Consider the following 21,351-nt stretch of genomic DNA (forward strand, 5'->3'; position numbering starts at 1 on the left):
AAAATCATAAGGAAGAGAAAATACATTTACAGTGATGTGCAGCCACAAGCAGATAGTTAAGGAAGGATTCTTGAAATGTTTTCAGTGCAAAAAGGCGCGTTTATTATAGCACGGGGACAGGACCTATGAGCAGAAAGAGCTGCACTTGTGTTTGTGAGGAGTGACTGATTAAATACTTTTTAGTTAGTGGGGGTTAGGGATAGTGTAAGTCTGTAAGGAATTTGGAAACAAGGCTTCCAGGACTTTGAGGAGCCAGCAGTGGCTAAGATAAGGTTATGTGCCACTGTCTACTAAAACATTAGTCTTGAGACCCTTCAGATGTATACTTGCGGGCCATATGCTTGTTAGGTAATTGCTAACGTACATCTTGGGAGGTATTTATGGCTATAAGAGGAAAAGTAACTCTAACACTAACAAGAGCAAAGCTATATTGGTAAAATATAGGTAAAAGGAAGTCCTTGAGGGAGCTGTAGGAGTGTTACAATCTGTATGCCTCAGGAGTTCTGCCTGGAGACTATGAGCAACAGAGCCACAACAAGGCCTGGCCTTTGTTTCTTTTTCTCCCATCATACAGTACTGTATTTATTGAAAAAAAAATCCGTGTATCAGTGGACCTGTGGAGTTCAAACCCATATTGCTCAAGGGCCAACTACATATTCTCAAGTGCATTAAGACTCTGAATTATGATATAGTCACTTTTTATATATATGGGTCACCAAATCATATTTTTATTACATAAAGATAAATGAAACAGCATATTAAATGTGAAAAATGTTTTGTCATATACTATGAATGTTCTTTAAGATTTTACGTGAACTTTATAACACAATCTTTCATATTCTAAAGATAGAAGATAGATATTTTTAGCCAAAATCAATCACTTCTTTATCAGACTATTCAAAAATGACAAATTATTTTAAATTTCCTAGGACTGTTTTGTGAATCAAAAAGGGTTAGGACCCCCTCACCCCAAAATGACTCTTCACCTGAGAGAAATAGCATCTCTGCGCCTTACAGCCAAGCAGAGCCCTGTTAACACATCCTTCAATGCACACAGCCCCAGTTCCTCTGATGGTGTCCCCGGGCACCTGGGAGTCAGACAGGTGGATTCCTAAAAGGAATTCATCACTGTCACCAACTGGCTCTAGCTTTCCATGGTACCATGCCCTTTTCCTGTGTATGCCTTCTGGTGAATGCTACTACCCGCACCCAGCCCTTCAACAGACAGGCTAGGCTTGGACTGGGGCTGAGGTCAGAAAGGCCTTAACTCAATGAAGGGGCAGGAAAGTTTTCCTAGAGGAGGTGACCCATGAGTAGGAGCCTAAAGGGGAAGGTGTTCCAAAGGAACTTGTACAAAGGAAATGAGGGTCAGAGGCAATGACATGTGGGTGACTGAACTCAGTTCACAGTAATTTCAAAGCACAGCAGGGTACATTGTCCTGGGGTGTCATTGGCATCTACTGCTTTCCAAGTCCTGTGACCCATCCCCATGGGCATCTCAAAAGACCTATCACCTCCAGGGCCTGTGTGGCTCCCCAACATTGCCCAGTTTCTCTCCATCTCCTGGGGAATGGACAGGTCTGCATTTACTCATTGAGAGCAGGGCCTGCTGGGGCCTTAGAGTGTACCCAGGGGTGAGGCTGGGTCCAGTGAATCCCTCCTTTCATTCTTCACACCAGATATGTCTGCAGAGCTCTGGACAGGGATCTTGCTGGAGACAGGTTTGTTGTTGTTGTTGTTGTTGTTGTTGTTGTTGTTGTTGTTTTTAAGTTTATGTATTTATTTTGAGAGAGAGCATGCCTGTGCAAGCAGGGGAGGGGCAGAGAGAGAGAGAGAGAGAGAGAGAATACCAAGCAGGTTCTGCACTGTCAGGCTGTCAGTCCTACGTGGGGTTTGAGCTCAAGAACCATGAGACATGACCTGAGCCAGATCAAGAGTAGGATGCTCAACCGACTGAGCCACCAGGGCGACTGACAGTTTTATCACAGTTCCCTACAACCCATGATTCACTGTCAAGTGTACCTGCAAGAGACGTTGCTACTCTTCCAGAGGTCGCCCCTGGAGCGAACTGTTGAGCTCTGAGGCAGGACATTGGGCTGCTGGCCAGGTTAGCCACCCACTCCTGTGCAACCTCAAGTCAGATGCTTTTCCCTTCTGGGCGAGGGATTTGCCAGATGAAATCAGCTGCATCCTTTCACTCTCAGGGACCTCAATTTTTTCGGGGCGAAGAACTGAGCCCCTAAGCCCTGCTCTCCACAAGGGCTTTTCTGCCTCCTGTCCTTCCACGAGTTTCTGTCCCCTGGGACTTTTTATATCATGGAACCTCTGTACTTGTTCTTCCCTCTGCCTGGAATCCTTTTCGCTCTTCTGGCCAACACCTATTTCAGCCCTCAGTCCTAACTCAAATGCGGTCATTTCCCAGAGAGCATTGCCTCTTCCCTTCAGTCCCTTCCTCCTCTGTGCTGCAACTCGCCGTCACGCTGTGCGCGCCTCACGTCCGTGTCGCCTCTCCTCACAGATCTTGAGCACCTCGAGGGCAGGGTCCGAGTATGAGGGGTCTCTAGCTCAGAGGGCAGCTTGTCCAGGCGGGCCGTGGGCGATCTTCCGTTACTTCTGAACTCGGTCCAGGCGCGGAGGGGTTAATGACCCGGCCCGGGAGTGTGCCCACAGGCCTGGGGGAAGCCGCCCAGAGCCCGCGACTTCCATCACCGCATATTGCCGCGGACAGCAATGGGAGCCCCGACGTAGGTGAGGATTTTTGGTGCGATCCGGGTGGTGTAGACCCTGGCGGGGGCGGCTTCCCCCCATATTAGCGTTGCTTTCTCCCCCCAGCAGACGCTCTTAGTACAATCCGGGGATTCCCCGCCGCTGCCGCCCCCTGACGTCACGGAGTCCCCCGAGGCCCCGCCCCGGTTTCGCCTCCTTCCGCGGGAGGTGCGCGCGGTGCAGGCGCGGGAGCTGCCATGGAGTGGCCCGGCGCCCCCGGTGTCCCCTGGAAACGCCACATAGTGCGGCAGCTTCGGCAGCGGGACCGCACGCAAAAGGCACTCTTCCTGGAACTGGTGCCTGCCTGTGAGTGCGCCACGGGGGGCTTGGAAGATGGCAGTGGAGGGGATGGGGCTCCGGGCGCGGACGGAGTGTTGTCTGGCTCCTCGGGCTGTCACCCGTGTGCAGCAATGCCTTCTCGCCTCCAAAGCTTCGGCCCTGCCGGACCTTCGGTCCGTTACACCTCTGCCTGGCCAGCATTCCCGCGCTTCCCAGTCCAGGTTCTGCTTAGAGCCCCTTCCTGGACGGAGCTCCCTCCTGGTGCTCCTGCCCTCCTCTCTCCTCAGGGGGCGGCCTCTCCCCAGGCTGGGCTTCCTGGGCATGGCTTCGTTAGCGAGTGTGGGTGTTTTAGGGTCTCTATGCTTCTTCCCTTTCCCGTGCGGTCCCCAGGGTACAACCCAAGTCAATTCATTTGGTCCCTGTGGCCCAGTGAAAGAATTCCAGAGTAGCTGGAGATTCTAAACTCTGAATCTCTTAGGGAGGAAGCTCAGAGTCCCAGGCTTTGCCACTGACAAGTGATCCTGGCTCAGGTTTTTGGAGCACTTCTGTGCTTAGGCAACTGAAGCCTCTAGAGAGAACTGGCTGCTGGTGAACCCAAGAAGTCATACTCTCACAGGTGTTTCTGGGGCGCTGGTCAGGAGTGAGTATGGCAGTTCAAGCCAGGATGAACAGGTGTACATTTGTGTGAGTGCCTCTGGTCATTCAAGATTGTACGTCTGGGGTGGAAAGTCCAACCACTATTCCTCCAGCTCCATCACTGGTCCTAATTTTAGCTGCTGCTTAACCATCTCCCCCCGCTCCCCCAAACTGAATTTGCTGCTTTTGTCCTGGGTGATTTCCCTGCAGCCTTCTAGGCTGCTGGTCCTCTCCCTGAGGGACGTGAGGCCAGCCTCACTTCTCCACTGCTCTGATGGACAATGGAACCATCCAACTTGAGGGAAGAGCCTCCCCTCCCTCCCCATCCTCCAGCTGCAATTTGTGTGACTCTGGAGGGCTGAGATCAGACAGTGAAGCTCTAGTCTTCTCTGTGGTCTTGGGTGGGTTATATCCTTAAACCACCAATTTCTCACCCATAAATTAGGCAAACAGCATCTTTAGAGTTGCTGGGAAGTCAGTGCAGTGCCCTGGGGGCTGGGTTGGGGTTTTGTGTAAGAATTGGCCAGTGACCTAAGTTAAAGGTGACAGGCAGGGGACTGGGTGAAGGAAATTTGCTGAGGAGCCAAACCTGGGATTACCACCCCCACCCTACCCTGAAACTGGTGAGAAAGAGGAAGTGGGTGTGGTGGGGGTAGAGGGAGACATTCCAGGGTCTGTAGCAAAAACTACCAAACTCAAGGAGGTCTGCTACATAATTGTTCAAGGACTTTCTCTTCTGGCCTGGAGGAAACTTACTTACCCCAACTGTGGGAAAGACAGGACTGTTTTTTAGTGTACAAAGTAAGAGGCCCTGGAGGGGAAGTAATTTACCAAAGGCCACTAGCAGGTGGAGTTTGGTGTGTTTCATCATTCTCTGGGGCAAAGCCTTGCTCTGGGGCAAGACTGAATCAATCTCTGGCCCCTTCCTTCCCTCAGGACCCTGAGTGGGCAGTGAGGCCAGCCATATACTTCCCCAGTGGTGGTTGTCTTTCTCTGTCCTCAGGAGAGTAGGTTTCCTGGGAGGGCCTGTGGGCAGATGCTGTAAGGAGGGTCTGCCAGGGCTGAAGGTCTGGTAGAGCTACACAGACACCCCTCAGGCAAAGGGCAGCGCCAAGACTGTCAGCACCTCCCTCATTCTGCATCTCTGGGTATGCAGACTCCAGGTATGCCTGGAGTCTGTTGCAAGTGTCTGTCTCTGTCCCAGGTTCACCCTCTTACACCCCTAGATAACCGTCTCCTAGAGAAGGCTGAATTGTTGGCCCGGATCTCAGAGAAGCTGCAGCCAGAGCCAAATGATGCCACTCCTGCTACCCACCAGGGCCCCTGGTGAGTGTATGTGTATACCTGGTTATGATGAGCTGCCTGTGCCTGGGTCCTGCCCCCACTGCCTGTCCTGGGTTCATTCTCTCTGGCACCTCATTGGTCCTTAACTGCTACCCAGAGGAGGGAGGAAGTGGACTCTTGAGGCTTCTTCCAAGCCAGCTGCTTAGAATGGCCTTTCTCCACCACCCTGCTCAATCCAGCTCCGCATTTGTCTCATCTCTTCCCTTTCCACGCCCACACTCCTGCCTTTTCTCCTCTTCTCTTTTTGTCTTCTTACCCTTACCTGATGCAGACAGAAAGGGTCTTTGCTACATATTCCAAAGGGAGAGTAGGGTCTTGCTACATATTCCAAAGGGGGAATGAAGATGAGAACCAGGAATGGGCTGGGCCTCAGAGTTTGGAGGTGTTTTAAAAAAACTTAAAAAAAAATATTTATTTACTCTTGAGGGAGAGAGACAGAGTGTGAACAGGGGAGGGACAGAGAAAGAGGGAGACACAGAATCCGAAGCAGGCTCCAGGCTTCGAGCTGTCAGCACAGAGCCTGATGCAGGGCTCGAACTCACGAATCACAAGATCATGAGCTGAGCTGAAGTTGTATGCTTACCTGACAGAGCCACCCAGGTGCCCCATGGGAGGTGCTTCTTGAGGAGGGTCCTGGCTAGGTAACCCAAGGCCTGGGGAAATCCCAGAGCAGAGGAGTCATGGGTAGTTCCAGTTTTTGGAGACTTGCTCTTTCTTCTGCTGGCTTTCTGGCTTCCACCCTCTGCAGGTGAAAGTTCATGGCTTTGGTTTCAGGCTTTTTGTGTGCATCCTGTGGGTGAATGGAGGGACAATGAATGCCACTCTTATTGGTTGACAGGGAGGAGGAATCGGAGCCCGGTTCAGACCAAGTCCCTTCACCAACCACTCTGAGGATGAAGTGGCAAGAGGAGGAGGAGGGGCTCCGGCTGGTCTGTGGTGAGGTAGGCTGGGCAGGGGTCTGAGAGAGAATGGGGTGGAGCCACAATCCAGGACTTTGGGTGGTCCAAGGGGTCCAGCAAACGAGGGACATTCTCCAACTCTGGTGCCAGAGTGCTCTCTAGTTTGGTTCTGGCAGCCCAGTTCGGGTCTTCAACAGCAGCTAGAGGATGTGAGGTAGAGCTCAGAGAGGAGTATGAGGAGTATGAGGCAAGGCCAGACGACCTCTGTTCCCCCTTCCAGACCGTCCTGCCTGCTCTGTTCACAGCTTGCCTCACCAACCCCAGGGTCTAGCACCTGCTGATGCACAGCACGAGTTTGCAGACCAAATGAGTAAGGTGGTCCACCTCCACATGGCAGGGTGTGCTACCTCCACCTGACACTGCTGCCCCCACCCTATGGTGTCTCTTGTCTTCTGTTTCACCACACCATCCAGGTTTCCTCTCATTTCTGTAGCAGTTACTTCTAAGCTTCCTTCTTTGTCTCCTTCCCTCCTCCCTACAGATGTGGGTGTTCCTTGGAGGTAGGGTGGGTTCACTGACTCCTGTGGCCTCAAAGACTTTCTCTGTTTGCTTATTCCCAGACCTGTCTCTAGCCTGGCCTTCTCTCATGAGCTCCACAGTCTTTGTTCAGCTGGTCTTTGGACATCACATCTAAAATTAGACTCACCATATCCCCCATAATATATGGCCAGCAGCACATTGAGAGATGACTCCTGCAGGCATTGGGCTAAAACATTATTTCAGCTATTCATTTACAACTTTAGAGCAGGAAACAGGCTTAGAGAAGTGGAGTCAGGATTTGAACACCCTTCCACATGAATCCACCTTCTCTGATCCCCATCCATTCTTTCAACAAAGATTTATTGACAATAGTTATATTGTCACAGGCACAGGATAAGAACAAGACCCGGCCCCATGGAGCTTCCAGTACATTGGAGGAAACTGATAGGCCATAAACACATGCCCAGTTACAGCATGCCACATTACTTGCCCAACTAGTGTGGGAATGGAGCTAGGAACCCAGTGAGAGCCTCTCCCTCAGAGCCCTGTTGTAGTTGCAACTTGACATTTGTGGCACTTTCTGGGCTGTGAGATCCCCAAGGCCTTGGGACGCCTGTGGTTTGCTTCCACTGATCCCTGGGGTCTGTTTCCACAGTCCATGCTAATGAATATTTGTGAACTAAATGATGGATGAGGTAGCCCTCCCTCCCCAACTGGCAGTCACTGGGCTGCAAACTCAGGGGGGACCTCTGGTCTCTCCCAGCACTCCATCGTCAGCTAGTCACCAGCTCATTGATCCTACCTTCAAATCCACCAAGTCTCTGTTGGCTTGGCCCAAGTACCCTCATCCTTTCCTGGATGATCTCTCCCTTGGCACGCCCATCCATTCTCTGCACAGCGCACAGAGTGATATATTTAATAATAAAAAGATCTCCCTTAAAAAAAGACAATACACACAAACATGCTCGTTGTAAACATTTCAAGAAAACAGAAGCCCATAGAATAAAGAAGTGAAACCCCCTTCACTATCTCTCCCATTGTCAGTTTGGTATATATCCTCTAGAACCCTTTAGCCTGCCTTCCCAGTGGAGTTCTCTAGCCCCCTGTTGCATTTCCTGCCACTCTCCAATCTCTGACCTTATGGTCCCCTTTGTCTGGGACACTTTCACAAATGTCTTGCCCTTAGCACTCTCTCCCTGGCACTTCCTCAGACTCACACCAGTGTGTGTTCCCACTGGATATGCCAGGGGATGGGGAGCGGCTTTTTCTGTAATTCTTAGTACTGTTTTCACATATCACAACAAGCATTAATCATTATTTTAACTTTTTGGGGGAAGTAATTATAGATTCATGGGAAGTAGCAAAGACTGGCTACATCTTGTGTAACTATAGTACACACAATGAGGAAACTGATATTGGTATGAAATGTACATATATTTCTTTGTCATGTTGTTCCCTATGTGGATTTGTGCAAGATACAGCCTAATTTAATGACCACAAAGATCTCTGTCTTGCTATCCTTTTTGAGTTTTTCACAACTCAACCCTCTCCCCCAACCATCCCTAGCCTGTCAACCACTAATCTGTTTTCCATCTGTATTATTTGGATTTTGAAAAGCATCCCCAAAATATTGAATAACAAAGCATTAATGAAAGTAAAATGACAGGTGAGGAAGCAGAAGTGGAGGTCAGACTGCTCAGTGCTGAAAGGAATTACAAACGTTAGAAATTGGGCCAGCTAGGAAAGTAGGCACATGCAGGACCACTCATTTAGGAAGATGTGTCAGTGCAGGTGAGTAGCACTAACCTTGTTCTTCAATTCATCCCTCACCAGGCCCAAGTGAGAAAGAACACAGGAACAGGTTAGCAACCAGGGCCCCAGCCTCAGTTATTTCCTATGTTCCTCGTGTCACCTAGTAGGAACTGCTCCGCCTGAGGTCTGTCTTTCCCACTGACCCCTCAGCTCTAAAAAGTGGAACTTGAGCTGGGCGCCTGGGTGGCTCAGTTGGTTGAGCATCTGACTTCTGCTCAGGTCATGATCTCATGATTTGTGAGTTTGAGCCCCACATCAGGCTCACTGCTGTCAGCACAGAGCCTACTTTGGATCCTCTGTCTGCCCCCCCCACCCCTCCCCCCCTCATTCTCTCTCTCTCTCTCTCTCTCTCTCTCTCTCTTTCTCTCTCTGTCTCTCTCTCAAATACATATTTAAGGGGCACCTGGGTGGCTCAGTCGGTTAAGCGTCCAACTTTGGCTCAGGTCATGATCTCGCAATTTGTGGGTTTGAGCCCTGCGTTGGGCTCTGTGTTGACAGCTCAGAGCATGGAGCCTGCTTCAGATTCTGTGTCTCCCTCTCTCTCTGCTTCTGTCTCTCTCTCTCAAAAATAAATAAATATTAAAAAAATAAATATTAAAAAAAAAGTGGGACTTGAGCTTTGTGGCTTTCCAGCTCTTGCTTGAAGGACTGTTTTGAATGAGGCAGGGGTATGGATGAGGTAACCCTCACCCCCACTCTTGGGCTGGGGGCAGCTCCAGCATTCAGTCTGGGCTCCGTGCTCCCAGAGTCTATTCTTGTTCTTGCCTTTGTGCCTCTGCTTAGGGCTCCTTGTTGCCCTCAGGGATCTATGTTGGGTAGGTCAGGGGTTAGAGAAGTGGGAAACAGAGCCCACATCCCTGGAGCCTTTTCTGTAGATCTGTCCTGTACTTGGAGCATAATGTTAGGTGGCCTGGGTTCACCCATCAGCTCTGCCGCTTAGCTGTGTAATTTTGTCAAGATCCTAAACCTCTCTGCGCCAATGTCCTCTTCTGTAATATGGGGAAAGTGGCAGGACCTGGTGTGGCTATGGTGATTAAGAGAGTTAATACATATATAGTACTCAGAACAAGGCATGACACACGTGCCATATAAACGTTTACTATTACCTAAAATATTACTCCTAATATTACCCTGTGAGGTAAGCACTATCATTCCCATTTTACAGGTGAGGAAACAGTAGGTTCAGAGAGGTTAAATGACTACCCCGGGGTCACACAGAAAATAAGTGGCACTGCCAGGACTGAAACTCAGGTGAAACTCCAGAGCCTAAAGGCCCTTCCATTGTTCCACAAAAGCAGTAGGGCGTTCCTGTGCAGGATCCTAAACGTATCTGAGCCTCTGCTTTCTTTTCAGTTAGGGGGCGGGTGGGTAGAGTAGCAGAGTCTGTCCCATCAGCCTCTACTGGGGGAGGTGCTGGGGGCACGTTGGGAGCCCTGCAGAGGCGCCCACGCCCACCCAACTGCGGGTCCCGACCACTCCCAGATGGCCTACCAGGTGGTGGAGAAGAGGGCAGCCCTGGGCGCCCTGGAGTCGACGCTGGAGGAGCGGCAGAGCAGGTGAGGCGCCGCCAGGGCGAGGGGGACCGCGCCCATCTCTGGGTGGCTCGGGGCCATCTCTGCCCGGGGACGGGGTGACCCTGCGTGTCTCCAGCACGGCCCGAGGGCTTTCCCCACGTATTCGGCTCTGCGGCCCCGAACGGCAGGCCTGAGTGGGAGACGTTATTGGAGTCTTGGCTTTGCTCCCTGCCTGACCGCGTGACATGGGCAAGTCCGTCCGCCTCTGAGACCCGCTCCCACTGGGCGACGACGGAGAGTCTCTCCCTTACCCCCTCCTCCAGGCTGGCGGCTCTGGAGGCCCGCGTGGCGCAGCTGCAGGAGGCGCGGGCGCAGCAGACCCGGCACCTGGACGCGCAGCGGGCGCTGAACGTAGCGCAGCGGGCGGCTTACGAGGGGCTCCGCGCGCAAGCCGGGCTCCAGGAGGCGGCCCTGCGTAGGCACGAGGAGGAGGCACGTGACCTGCTGGAGTGGTTCGTGCAGCGCAAGGCGCGCGCTGCCGCCGAGCGCAACCTGCGCAATGAGCGCCATGAGAGGTGAGCGCGCCGGGCCCCGCCCCTCGGAGACTCGAGCGTCGTGCTCCTTTGGGGGCGGGCACGGTCCGAGCTTCACTGCCCCGCCTCGTGGCGCGTCAGGGCGGGATCCGGCTCTCGGGACGCTTTTCTCCCCGCAGGGCCAAGCAGGCGCGGATGTCCCTGGAGCTAAAGAAGGCTGCCAAGCGGACAGTGAGCATCAGCGAGTAAGAGTCGGGGTGCGCCAGGTCCTGCCCGCCGAGGGTTTGCAGCCCGCTCTTCCCCGCGTGCTCTAAAGCGCTCTTTTCTCTGACTTCTGCCTGCAATTCTACCCTGTCCCCCACGTGTCCGCAAGAGGCTCCCACCTAGACTGAGCGCACAGGACACGTGCAGACTCGTGTGGTCTGAGAAGCCCAAACGCCTGCCCGCACAGACTGCTCTTCAGTGTTGGGCGCCGGGGCGGGGCGGGTGGCGGGTCAGGGAGGGGCTGGTCCCTTGGCCTTACTGAGTTTCACCCCCTCTCCCAGGAGTCCAAACACTGTAGGTGATGGGATCAGAGAGATGGCTGAGACTGTGACCCTGACTGCTGAGCCCCTATCCCTGGAGACTGAGGCTGGTGAGAAGTGGAAGAGGCCCTTCAGGTGAGGACTGTCCCAGAGCTCTGAGCCGGGCCCCACTCTGGAGTCTCCTCTAGGGCCTTGGGGCCACCTCTTGGGCTGAGAGGGGCTTGGGGAGACGCCGCAGTACAGGTCACACCTCCCAGGACAGGTCTGACCTCCAGTGCTTGGAGTCTCTTAGGATCATTGCGGCCTTAGGGACTCCAGCGCCTCTTTCTCTCCTTCTCAGGACTAGAGCTCTGGGGGTGGGGTGTCAGGTTGCTGAAAGGGTGTCACCAGGAGGGAGCCTGTGGGGAAGGCCCAGGACTCAGCTGTCACAGGTGTGTGTGTAGGCATAGGTGTACAAGCACATGTACTCACATGGACGTGAGAGCACATGTGTGTACACACCTGGGGGAGCATATCGGAGTATGTGTGAACATGTGAGCATGTATAGGTGTGAGCTCACGTGGACTGCTGAAGCCCACAGATTGGGGCTTCAGTCCGTGAGAGCCCCTCCCCTCAGTCTCCCCCATTTGTCTCCATTTATCTGTCATTGAAACTGCCTCCCCGCCCCCCCCAGCACCCATCCTTGCTCCATTCCCCAGCCTGAAGGCTTCTCTTTCAGCCCTTCCTTGCAGATCACTGGTGTCCATGCCTGGGGGCAGTGAAAGAACTTTGGGGAGGAGCTTGAAATGCTGGTCCTGAAAGTTCTTGGCAGCCTTTGTGGGCCAAGTCATCCCAGGACACACCCTCTTCTGGGCATTATTTTTAATGTTTGTTTGTTTTTAATTTTTGAGAGAGAGAGGGCACTAGCAGGGGAGGGGCAAAAAGAGAGAAGGAGCCAGAGGATCAAGAGCAGGCTCTGTGTTGACAGCAGTGAGCCCCTGTGGGGCTCGAACTCACAAACTGTGAGATCATGACCTGAGGCGAAGTCAGATGCTCAACGGAGTGAGCCACCCAGGTGCCCCTCTTGTGGGCATTTTTGAGGTCACTCAGCAAGCTTAGGTTTTACCACCCCTGGTAACTCCAGCCTTGTGGTATCCCAGCCTCAGGGTACCTTCACCCTTTCCCCCGTAGGCCCCAGCTCAGCCTTCCCAGAACTTTTTGTGGGGGGGGCATTTGGGTGGTGAGGCAGTTCTTACCATCATGGTGGAAACTTTGGGAGACTTCATTGCCACATCCCTCCCTGCCTCCACCTTCCCGGGACTGCTCCGGGTCATCGTATTCTCCTGGTCTCGGAGGAACCAAGTTCTTGTCCCAGGCTCGAGTGGCTGTGAGCCTCAGGGTCCCCAGCAGAGTGCAGGGATGAATGGCTGCTGTCTGCACACTCACTGGCCAGTCCCTTAGCATATCTCTTTCGATTCTACCCCAGGTCTGCCTCTGCCACCTCCTTGACGCTCTCCCGCTGTGTGGATGTGGTGAAGGGGCTTCTGGAGTAAGTGTGTGTGTGTGTGTGTGTGTGTGTGTGTGTGTGTGAGTGAGTGAAGGGGTTGGGCCCCTTAGAGGCCTGTGTCAGGCTTCTGGCGTCCAGGCTTGGTCTGTGTATGTGCCTCAGTCTGTCTGTCCATGTGTTGTCCAGCTGTCTGTGTGAGTCTCTGCTGCCTCTCCCTGAGCTCATTCCAGGCCCTGCCTGGCTGTCCTCCACGCTTTGTCCCTCATCCGTGGTCCATGGACCAAGATCTGTAGTCTGAGCCTGGATGGGAACTATCACTCAGGAAAAGGCTCAGATGTGTCAGGACTTGTTCTGAGTTCCAGAGCCAAGTGGTAGCAAGGCTAAGACTGAAACCCCAGCCCTGAGGTTCCTCTGCATCCATCAACTCTACTCTCTGCCCTTCTCATTTCCACACTGACCCCTGGGGTCAGAGACTGCGTTGGGAACAAGCTCGCTGCACCTCTGGGCCATGTTTTGCCACCATTCGTGTTTGCTTCCTATTGCTGTTGCCTCAGGAGTATGAGGCTCCCGTGTCAGAAGGCCTTGCCAAATGCCTTCCTGACACCTGCCCCCCACCCAGTTTCAAGAAGAGGAGAGGCCACTCTGTTGGAGGAGCTCCTGAACAGCGATACCAGAGCATCCCTGTATGCGTGGCCGTCCAGCCTCCTACCCAGGTTCAGGATGTGTTGGTAAGGGAGGAGCTGGGCCACATGCACGGGGTGCTGACATAGAGAGTGTAGGTTCCAGGGGTCATCCAGGGAGGCCAGGGAAGCAAGGCTGGGCACCTCACCAGGAGCACAAGCTTTCTTCCCCCAGCCTGTAGTAGAAGTCTCTCAGCATTTTATAATGGGGCATGGACTGGAGAGGGAGAGCAGGAGGCCAGGTAGGGGAGTATGAGGATGTGTAGCGGGAGGCTGCTGCAGGGCTGATGAGACCCGATGTGTACGTGTGTGCGTGTGAGAGGGACGCTGTGAGCCTGTGCCAAGAGGTACGTAGGGTGAGGACCAGGGCCACCACTGTCTCTTTTTCCCATAGAATGCCCACCTCTCCGAGGTCAATGCTGTTTGTTTTGGCCCCAATAGCAGCCTCCTGGCCACTGGAGGGGCTGACCGCTTCATCCATCTCTGGAACGTTGTGGGAGGTGAGGGTTCCTCCCCTGTGGGCCAACCTAGTGCTTTCTCTCCAGACCCCACCCTCAACTTGCTCCTTGGTGGGCAAAGGTCTTGGATCTGTTTGTGTTTCCTCACATGTAACATTCTTAAGAGCAGTGGCCAAATGGCCCCTTGGCAAGAGTTCTGGGCCAAGCCTCCCAGCTCTTGGGGTCCAGGCCTGCAGGATGGGGAGGGCTGAGCTCAGATGGTCCCTATTTGGGGAGGTGGGGGGTCCCTTATCCTTAGGTCCTGTAGGGGCCCTTGAGGAGCCGGTCCCTGGGGCCCACCAGTGGCCTCCTCTTCTGGTATCACTTGAGCTCTTAGAACTCAGGAGATGAGTGTTGGCTGTTTACCAACTGTGCTTGTAGAGGCGGGTGTGTTGAGGAGTCACAGTTAGCTCCTGGAGACTTCCTAGAGAAAGTCTTGGCCCTGGCTTGCCGTGTGACCTAGGGACAGTCCCTTGTCTGTGGTCCTCTGTAGCCCTGCTGTTCCCTGGAGCCCCCTGCTGGTAATTTGGGGGAGATGCAGTCTCCAGCCCAGGTCCCCAGAGTTTTGTTCTCTAACTTGGGAGAGACTGATCTTCCCAGCTCCTCCCTTTTCATGAGGTTAGTGACCCCACTTCACCTGTCCTTTTCCCGGTCCCCCTAGGTCGTCTGGAGGCCAACCAGACCCTTGAAGGAGCTGGTGGCAGCATCACCAGCGTGGACTTTGACCCTTCGGTGAGGGACCTTTGCCTCAGTGGCATGGAATGCCTGTTGTGTGTGCCCCCCTGCCCATCTCCACACTGAGCAGGTGGGGGCTCTGGGACATAAGGGAACATCATGGATGTCCCAGAACCAGTCCTGGCTGCTACACAAATCTTCCCTGGGCCTGGAAGCTACTCTGCCTGCCTGGGTGACGTGGGCTGTGGGAAGCTCTGAGGCTATCTGGCTTGAGGGATTTTGCTTCTGTCAGGGCCCAAGTTCAGGGCCTTTCCCTTCCCCTTCCATCTCTCCAGGGCTCCCAGATATTGGCAGCTACTTACAATCAGGCTGCCCAGCTCTGGAAGGTCGGGGAGGCACAGTCCAAGGTAAGGCGTGACTGAGGAAGCAACCTGGGGTTCAGGGGTCATACCTTGGACCCCGGGGGAGGTGTTATGGAGTCTTGGCCATCCCCTTGATCCATACCTGGGATGTGGGGGCAGGAGACACTGTCTGGACACACAGACAAGGTGACGGCTGCCAAATTCAAGCTAACAAGGCACCAGGCGGTGACTGGGAGCCGAGACCGGACAGTGAAGGAGTGGGACCTCGGCCGCGCCTACTGTGAGGTCCAGCCCTTTCCTCTCCCTCCCTACCTGCTGGCACCCCCAGGCCGGGTCAAGAATACTTCAGCCTGTTCTCTGGGAGTGGCTCCAAGATTCACGGGCATTTGGGGTGAAACTTCCCAAGGCCTGTCCTTCTCTATCCCCCATCAGTGCTTTTTTTTCTGCCTGGTTTCTTGGTGACTTCAGGCTTTGGGCTGGGAAGCAGAGGATCTGGGTTCTAATTTGGGGAGGATACTACCTCTCTGGGGCTTCTGGGCTTCCAACAACCCTTTTCTGAGGCTAGGGCTCTAATCCTTGGTCCCCAGGCTCCAGGACCATCAATGTCCTTTCGTACTGTAATGATGTGGTGTGTGGGGACCATGTAATCATTAGTGGCCACAATGACCAGAAGATCCGGTTCTGGGACAGCAGGTGATGGGCATGGGCTGTGGGTGGTCGAGGCATGGGACAGGCATCTTGTGTTCTCTTTCCTTTCTTTGGACATGGAGCCATGGAGGCTGTGGTGGCCTGTCTGTGCTGGGTTTGGCCCCTTGAAAGCTCCACTGCCCCTGGGGACCTGTGCCACCGTTTTAGTGGCTCTTGGTCCGACTGCTGGACTCTGCCTGGGCCTTGCCAACCAAGCCCCCTTTCCACTTAGTTACCGCTTTTTAATCAAAGGGAACAAAAGTTTTCGTTGTTTTTTAAATCTGAGAGCTCAACACTGGGCTTAGATGGTTTATAAAAGCCAGTGCTGGAGCCAGTGCCAGGCATGCCTGAAGCTCCTCCTTCCTGGTGTATGGTGACTGCCGCGTGAACCCCCTTGCTCTCTTTCACACAATTAAAGGCAACTCTCATGGTTTTCCCTCCAGTACTTATTTTAGTGACCCAGGGGTTTCGAGGCCCCCAGCTTTGAGTCAAAGGCTGCCTAAGATTTTGTTGGAGGGGCTGGCTGCAGTGGGAGAAGGGAGATTAGTCAGTGTCAGCCCTGGCCCCCAGTGATATGACAATGGGGCACTTCTGGACTCTGTTAACCTGCAAGGAGTGGCCTGGGTGGGCTGCTTCTCATCCATGCTTTTGTCTTTGCTCCTTAGGGGCCCCTGCTGCACCCAGGTCATTCCTGTGCAGGGTCGGGTCACCTCCCTGAACCTCAGCCATGACCAGTTGCATCTGCTTAGCTGTTCCCGAGATAACACACTTAAGGTCATTGACCTTCGTGTCAGCAATATCCGCCAAGTATTCAGGTACCTGCCTCGTGCCCATGGACACTGTGGCTTGGGCTGGGGCAGCTGGGTCTCTCAGCCCTTGTTAAGGGTCCTTCTGGACCTGTCAGCGGGGGACCCTTCCTGGAGGGCCTTCTGGACCAGGGCCCGCTGAGGTGCCCAAGCCCTTGATGGACAGAGGAAGCTCTTGAAGCTCCTGGCCAAGGGCAGGGATTGGCAGCCACATTCGTTCTAACCCTGATCTTGTCTGTCTTTAGGGCTGATGGCTTCAAGTGCGGTTCTGACTGGACCAAAGCCGTGTTCAGGTATGTCTGTGAGAGCACATGCCTGTGCCAGAGTGTGCCCCATCTGATCACGTCTGTCAGTGTCTGTGTCATTACCTCTGATCATCTCTTGCTTGTTCTGCTGCAGTCCAGATAGAAGCTACGCACTGGCAGGTTCCTGGGATGGAGCCCTTTATGTCTGGGATGTGGACACTGGGAAGCTGGAGGGCAGTCTACGGGGACCCCACTGGTGAGCATAGCTACCACCTGCCCAGGGCCAGTGCCATCCTGGCCCCACTGCTGCTAAGCCAGTGACAGGTTCTGACATGTTTGGGACCCTGGAGGCCCTAGTCCTTGTCCCACACTTTCCACCCCCCAGAGCCCTTCTTGTTCACAAGGTGCTTTCCCATGTGCACGTGGGTCCATCTTCACCACAGCCCCGTGAGCCCACTTTATAGGTGAGGCAGCAGGCTCAGAGGGAGCCTCAAGCTGCCGGCATCCCATAATGAGGAGCGGAGCCCAGCCTGCAGGCCTGGCTCCTGATGCCTCCCTGAAGCCTGCCTCCCCTCTCCTCCCCTCCCCTCCCCTCCCCGCCCCTCCCCTCCCCTCCCCTCTCCTCTCCTCTCCTCAGCACTGCTGTCAACGCCGTGGCCTGGTGCTACTCTGGGAGCCACGTGGTGAGCGTGGACCAGGCCAGGAAGGTTGTGCTCTGGCACTAGTGCCATGACTCCTGCCTGGGCTGGAGCTCTAGTCTAAAGCCCGAAGCCAGAGGACAGCTTCCCGCTGCTCACAGGGCTCCAGAACCAGTGGGGGTGGGGATAGGGTGGAGGTGGCGGTGGCCTTAGGGCATTTAGTGGTGAATAAGGCCTGGCAGGACCTGGCCTGTCTGTTGAAAAACAAAGTGTGTGTTTGGGGGGGGGGGGGGGGGGGGGGGGGGGGGGGAGGCGGGTTAGTTTTGTTTGTTTGTTTGTTTGTTTGTTTGAAATCTGACTTCTTTCGCTGACAAAAGTGAAAAAAAATTGCATCTAAACTGGTGTCTGCTTGCCTTTTTGCAGCATTCAGGTAGCAGAGAGATCTTTGGGCTGGTGGCTCCAGGACACCTGTGCTTGGCTCCCTTTCCTCCTCCTGCACAGAGCTGGGGCAGAGCCAGTCTGGCCTCAGTGCTGTTCATGTCTGAGGAGAAGGCATGAAGAAAGGCTCAGAGGCGACAAAGGGCAGTGGCTCTTGGAGCCATGGAAATTTCACCCTTGGTCCAGGCTGGTCCAGAGGCCAAGCCAATACCTTGGGTCCTCCTGCTTCAGGAGGGTAGACTGAGCTGTGGAGGGGCCATGGGAGTTTGGGGAAGGGAGCAGGGGAAGCAGCCCAGAGGGGCTCTGGTGGAAAGGGTTCTAATAAACCAGAGAGTGAGGTCAGGTACTTAGTACACCAGGCCTGCCTTTAGATGGGGGCGTGTTCTTGCTCCAGAGGCAGAACCCTGAGTGAACGGGGAATAGCGTGGGTATGTCTGTGTCTTGGGGAGGGCCCCCATGGGCTGGGCCTGGGTTGGGGCTTGTCGGCATGACAAGCCTCTGTGGTACTTGGCAGACCTGACAGGGCAGAACCTGCGCACCCCAGTTCCTTTGTCAACTTCAGGTATGGAGGAGTCATCAGCAGGACAGCAATTGCCAGTCACAAGGCAGTCACAGGAAGAGACCTCCGTCCCTGAGTGATTGGAGCCTTACTTTTGGGATTCTGCCCATCTGAGATTCAAAGGCTTCAATCCAGAATTATCGGTTTTCTCCTTTATCACCGTAGAAAGTCTCCCTTGGGGGGACTTTGCCATTTCCAGAATTTGGAAACCATTCCCAGGATGAACAGCAGATTGTTGAGAGCCTGAACTCCACAGCCAGGCTGTCTGCGTTTGAATCTCAGCCCACTATTTAGTAGAGTGGTTTTGAGCAGGTTCCTTAATAACTTTGTGCCTTAGTTTCCTCCTCTGTGAAATGGTACGCACCTCAGAGGTTGTTAGAAAGACTCAATGTGTTGGTTATCTGTGAAGCTCCTGGCACGTGCCAAAGGCTGAGTGTTGATTGAATACCCAGTCTACACTCTGCTGACTCTCAGCTCACTCACTGCTCTTGGCCCAGCTGTCCCCTGAGCTCTGGGTGACATACCCACCTGCCTCCTGGACATCTCTCCCCCTGACATAAGCGTCTCTTCCCCTCACATCCCACATCCTCTGGCACCAAGGCCTGGAGCCTCTAACCTGGCTGCAATGCAGGCCACCTTCTCCTAGGCTTGTCTCTCCTCCCAGAACCCTCTTTGCCAAGGCCGGAGTTACTTTCTAAGATGGCATGGTCACAGGTACAACCCTCTAAAGTTCCCAGGCTGCCTTCAGAGAAGCTTGACATTAAATTCAAAGACCTTAGGAGCCAGCCCGTCGACCTCAGCTGCATCTTCATTTCCTTGCTACTCTGTTTTACACATGGACTTTCCCTCTGCCCAGAATGTTCTTCCCTCCCACCCCAGTTCAATTTGTCTTTCGGATCTTCTGAGAGCCTTTGCTCATTTACCAGGCTGGCCAGGGGACGCCTCCATTCTTGTGTTCATTGGTGTCTCCTTCCCTCGGGAGCTCTTGGAAGACGCCAGGATGGGAACAGAGTATTCCTTGGGATTAGACCTGGCACAGAGAGGGTCTGAGAAGTGTCTATTAAATGGCTAAACTCTCTTACTCAAGGACTCAGTAAATTTAACAGTTGATGCTGGGAGTGTAGTATTATTCCAGCCTGACTCCTGAAGGCCTCATCCTGTCCCAGCCCTCTTGTCCTGGCTTCTAGTGGCCACCAGGAGTCACCAGCTGCTTACTGTCTGCCGGGCCATTCTCCAGTCTCCTGGGATTCGTGGCTGGAAAGACCAGTGCCTCCAGTAACCACCATTACTTACGTGCTCATGTGTCAGGCACAGTGCTCTGCACTTTTCATGCAGTAGTTTATTCCTCCCAACCTCCTGGTGGGGTATCTCTCATAGGTGATAAAATTGACACTCCGGTATTATGTGAGGTCATACAGCTGGCACAGCTGTATGTGACATATGTACATGTATGTTTTAACAAAATAACATTTTGAGAATCTGGGCTTCCATTTACGCAAGATCAGGGCATCTTCCCCCTGCTCCCCAGTGCCCGAGGGGTATGTGCTCTGCCCCCACCATTGGTGGGGGATTCTAGCTTTGTGTATCCTAAATCCCTCCCTGCATCCTCTCTTCTGTTTTCCATCTGGGCCCTGGCCACCTACGCCTGAGTCTGGAGGGTCAGTGTCCCTTGAAGTGAGGGACATGCAGCCCCCAAAAGTGAAGTGAACTTGAATCCTGGGAGGCCATTACTGGCTACACCATTTGGGGGCTGGTACCTCACAGGACTGCAGTGAAGGCTACTTAGATAATCCAGAAAAGGTGCTCAGAGATGACAACTCCACTCTAGGGCCAGCAACCCCTTTGCTCCCTGTAAACCTTTCCTTCTTTGTGGGGCCACTCTGATAGCACCCTTGGAGTGCTCACCCCAGGGAGCACATGTATACCTCAGCTTACTTGGAATGCTTCTGGAGGAGCCAGTCTGGAAGGCCAGCCACAGGCCAAGGAGGTGGGCGTAGCTGGCAAAGACCGAGCACGGGAAGAGCTCAGAGGAGAGTGGTTGGGAAGGTTGTACTTCCATCCAGTCTTTGAAGTCTCTGGTGGGGATAGAATCCAGGAGCTAAAAGCCTCTCTAGGCCTTTAGTATCCTCCAGCTCTCCAGTCTGCATACCTTGCAGGTTTTCAGTACTTGGGCTGCATGCCTGAGTTGGGGTCTCTAATATCAAAACTGGAATACCCTTTCTCTTGCTGTGCACATGGGTTGAGGCCCAGAGAGGGGCCAGGGTCTTGTGCAGGGTCATAGCAGAGCTGGGGTAAGGACTCAGCTGATTCCTCTTTTCTGAAAATTACCCTCAGGTTCTGCAGAGAGGAGCTGGCCTGGTCTTTGGATACCCAGTTCTAGGTTCTGCTCTGAGTGGTCTTTCTGAAAGACCTTGGGCAAATCGCAGTGTCTTCCAGGGGAAGGATTTTCCCCATCTGTGAGACTTCCTGCCCCGCAGCTCTGGGCCTCACAAAAGATAACACAGCTCATCCCCGGGGGGGCGGCAGGGGGGGGTTCTGTAAGCCTGCCCTGTCCAATCTCAGGCCTCAGTGAGCCTGAGACTAGACAGCAGCTCCTGCTGCCTCTCGGTCATCTCCCTAGAAGACACACCTCAGCTGGAGTCTGCTGTTCCTGACTCTCCCCTACCAGATGTGAGCCCCTTGGTGACAGAGATGAGATCAGAGTCACTTATGTCTCCAGTAGACAGAACAAGACCTGGGGTGGTCAGTTTGCTGACTGGACAAATAGGAATTGAACAGAGGTGGTCTTGGCCCTTAGAAAGTTTTCTGGAAGCATCTTGGTGGCACCAGGTATGGACCCACCTGTGAGAGTTGGCATACCATGTCTGGGTACAGGCTCGTTCCCTTTCTCTGGACACACATCTGGTCAAAAATATTTTCATTTTATCTGCTCAGTATTTTTGTTGATCCTCCTGGATCTTAAGCAGTTCGTATTGCCTTCTCATTCCTACTTTACAGATGAGGAAAGCAAGGACTAGAAAGGTGAAGAGATGAGCCTAAGGCCACAGCTAATCGAGGTGGCCAGGGACCTAAATATGGGCATTCTGACCAGGATCTCCCTGTGCCCCTCACAGGACCAAGGGCGTGACGAGAACAAGAAGGCTGCTTAGGTGTTTAGCACACAGTGTGGAAAGGGTGTGAACCCTATTTGTGGGTCCATCTGTTTTTTCAGGATTACACTCTGGGAAAATATTCCCAGACTAGAGAGCTCTCAGAAACAGACATGAGAGAAGTACTTCATTTGTTGTTTTGGCCAACGGGACCAGGGGAAAATGGTCCAGGAACAGGATGCTCTTTGGCATTCACAGGGTTCTTGGATCAACAGTGACAGAGCAAACAGGGAGAGTCTAGGAGGAAACTTAATTCTGGTTGTGTCAGGTTGCAGGATTTCA

The 21,351-nt window shown here is 53.6% G+C and overlaps 1 protein-coding gene across 4 annotated transcripts; it reads left to right on the plus strand.

Annotated features, from left to right (window-relative positions):
• Positions 1 to 2,483: 2,483 nt before the first annotated feature.
• ATG16L2 (autophagy related 16 like 2) lies at positions 2,484 to 19,900 on the plus strand. 4 transcript variants are annotated; one of them, XM_049619396.1, is made up of 19 exons: positions 2,485 to 2,748; positions 2,836 to 3,072; positions 4,908 to 5,007; positions 5,864 to 5,966; positions 9,759 to 9,832; positions 10,114 to 10,365; positions 10,503 to 10,568; positions 10,869 to 10,982; positions 12,313 to 12,375; positions 12,953 to 13,061; positions 13,408 to 13,513; positions 14,172 to 14,242; positions 14,521 to 14,592; positions 14,707 to 14,827; positions 15,135 to 15,240; positions 15,900 to 16,049; positions 16,286 to 16,333; positions 16,440 to 16,541; positions 17,347 to 19,900. In XM_049619396.1, exons 2-19 carry the CDS (start codon positions 2,964 to 2,966, stop codon positions 17,603 to 17,605), a joined length of 2,025 nt encoding a protein of 674 aa, XP_049475353.1. In that variant the 5' UTR covers positions 2,485 to 2,748; positions 2,836 to 2,963; the 3' UTR covers positions 17,606 to 19,900. The 4 variants fall into 4 exon arrangements, with proteins under 4 accessions (XP_049475367.1, XP_049475378.1, XP_049475353.1 ...); XM_049619401.1 differs by lacking the exon at positions 17,347 to 19,900 and adding an exon at positions 16,923 to 17,160 and having other exon boundaries at positions 2,488 to 2,748; XM_049619410.1 differs by lacking the exons at positions 13,408 to 13,513; positions 14,707 to 14,827; positions 15,135 to 15,240 and having other exon boundaries at positions 2,484 to 2,748.
• The last annotated feature ends 1,451 nt before the right edge of the window (positions 19,901 to 21,351 follow it).

The sequence above is a fragment of the Panthera uncia genome, chromosome D1, assembly GCF_023721935.1.
Source record: "Panthera uncia isolate 11264 chromosome D1, Puncia_PCG_1.0, whole genome shotgun sequence".
NCBI lineage: Eukaryota > Metazoa > Chordata > Mammalia > Carnivora > Felidae > Panthera > Panthera uncia.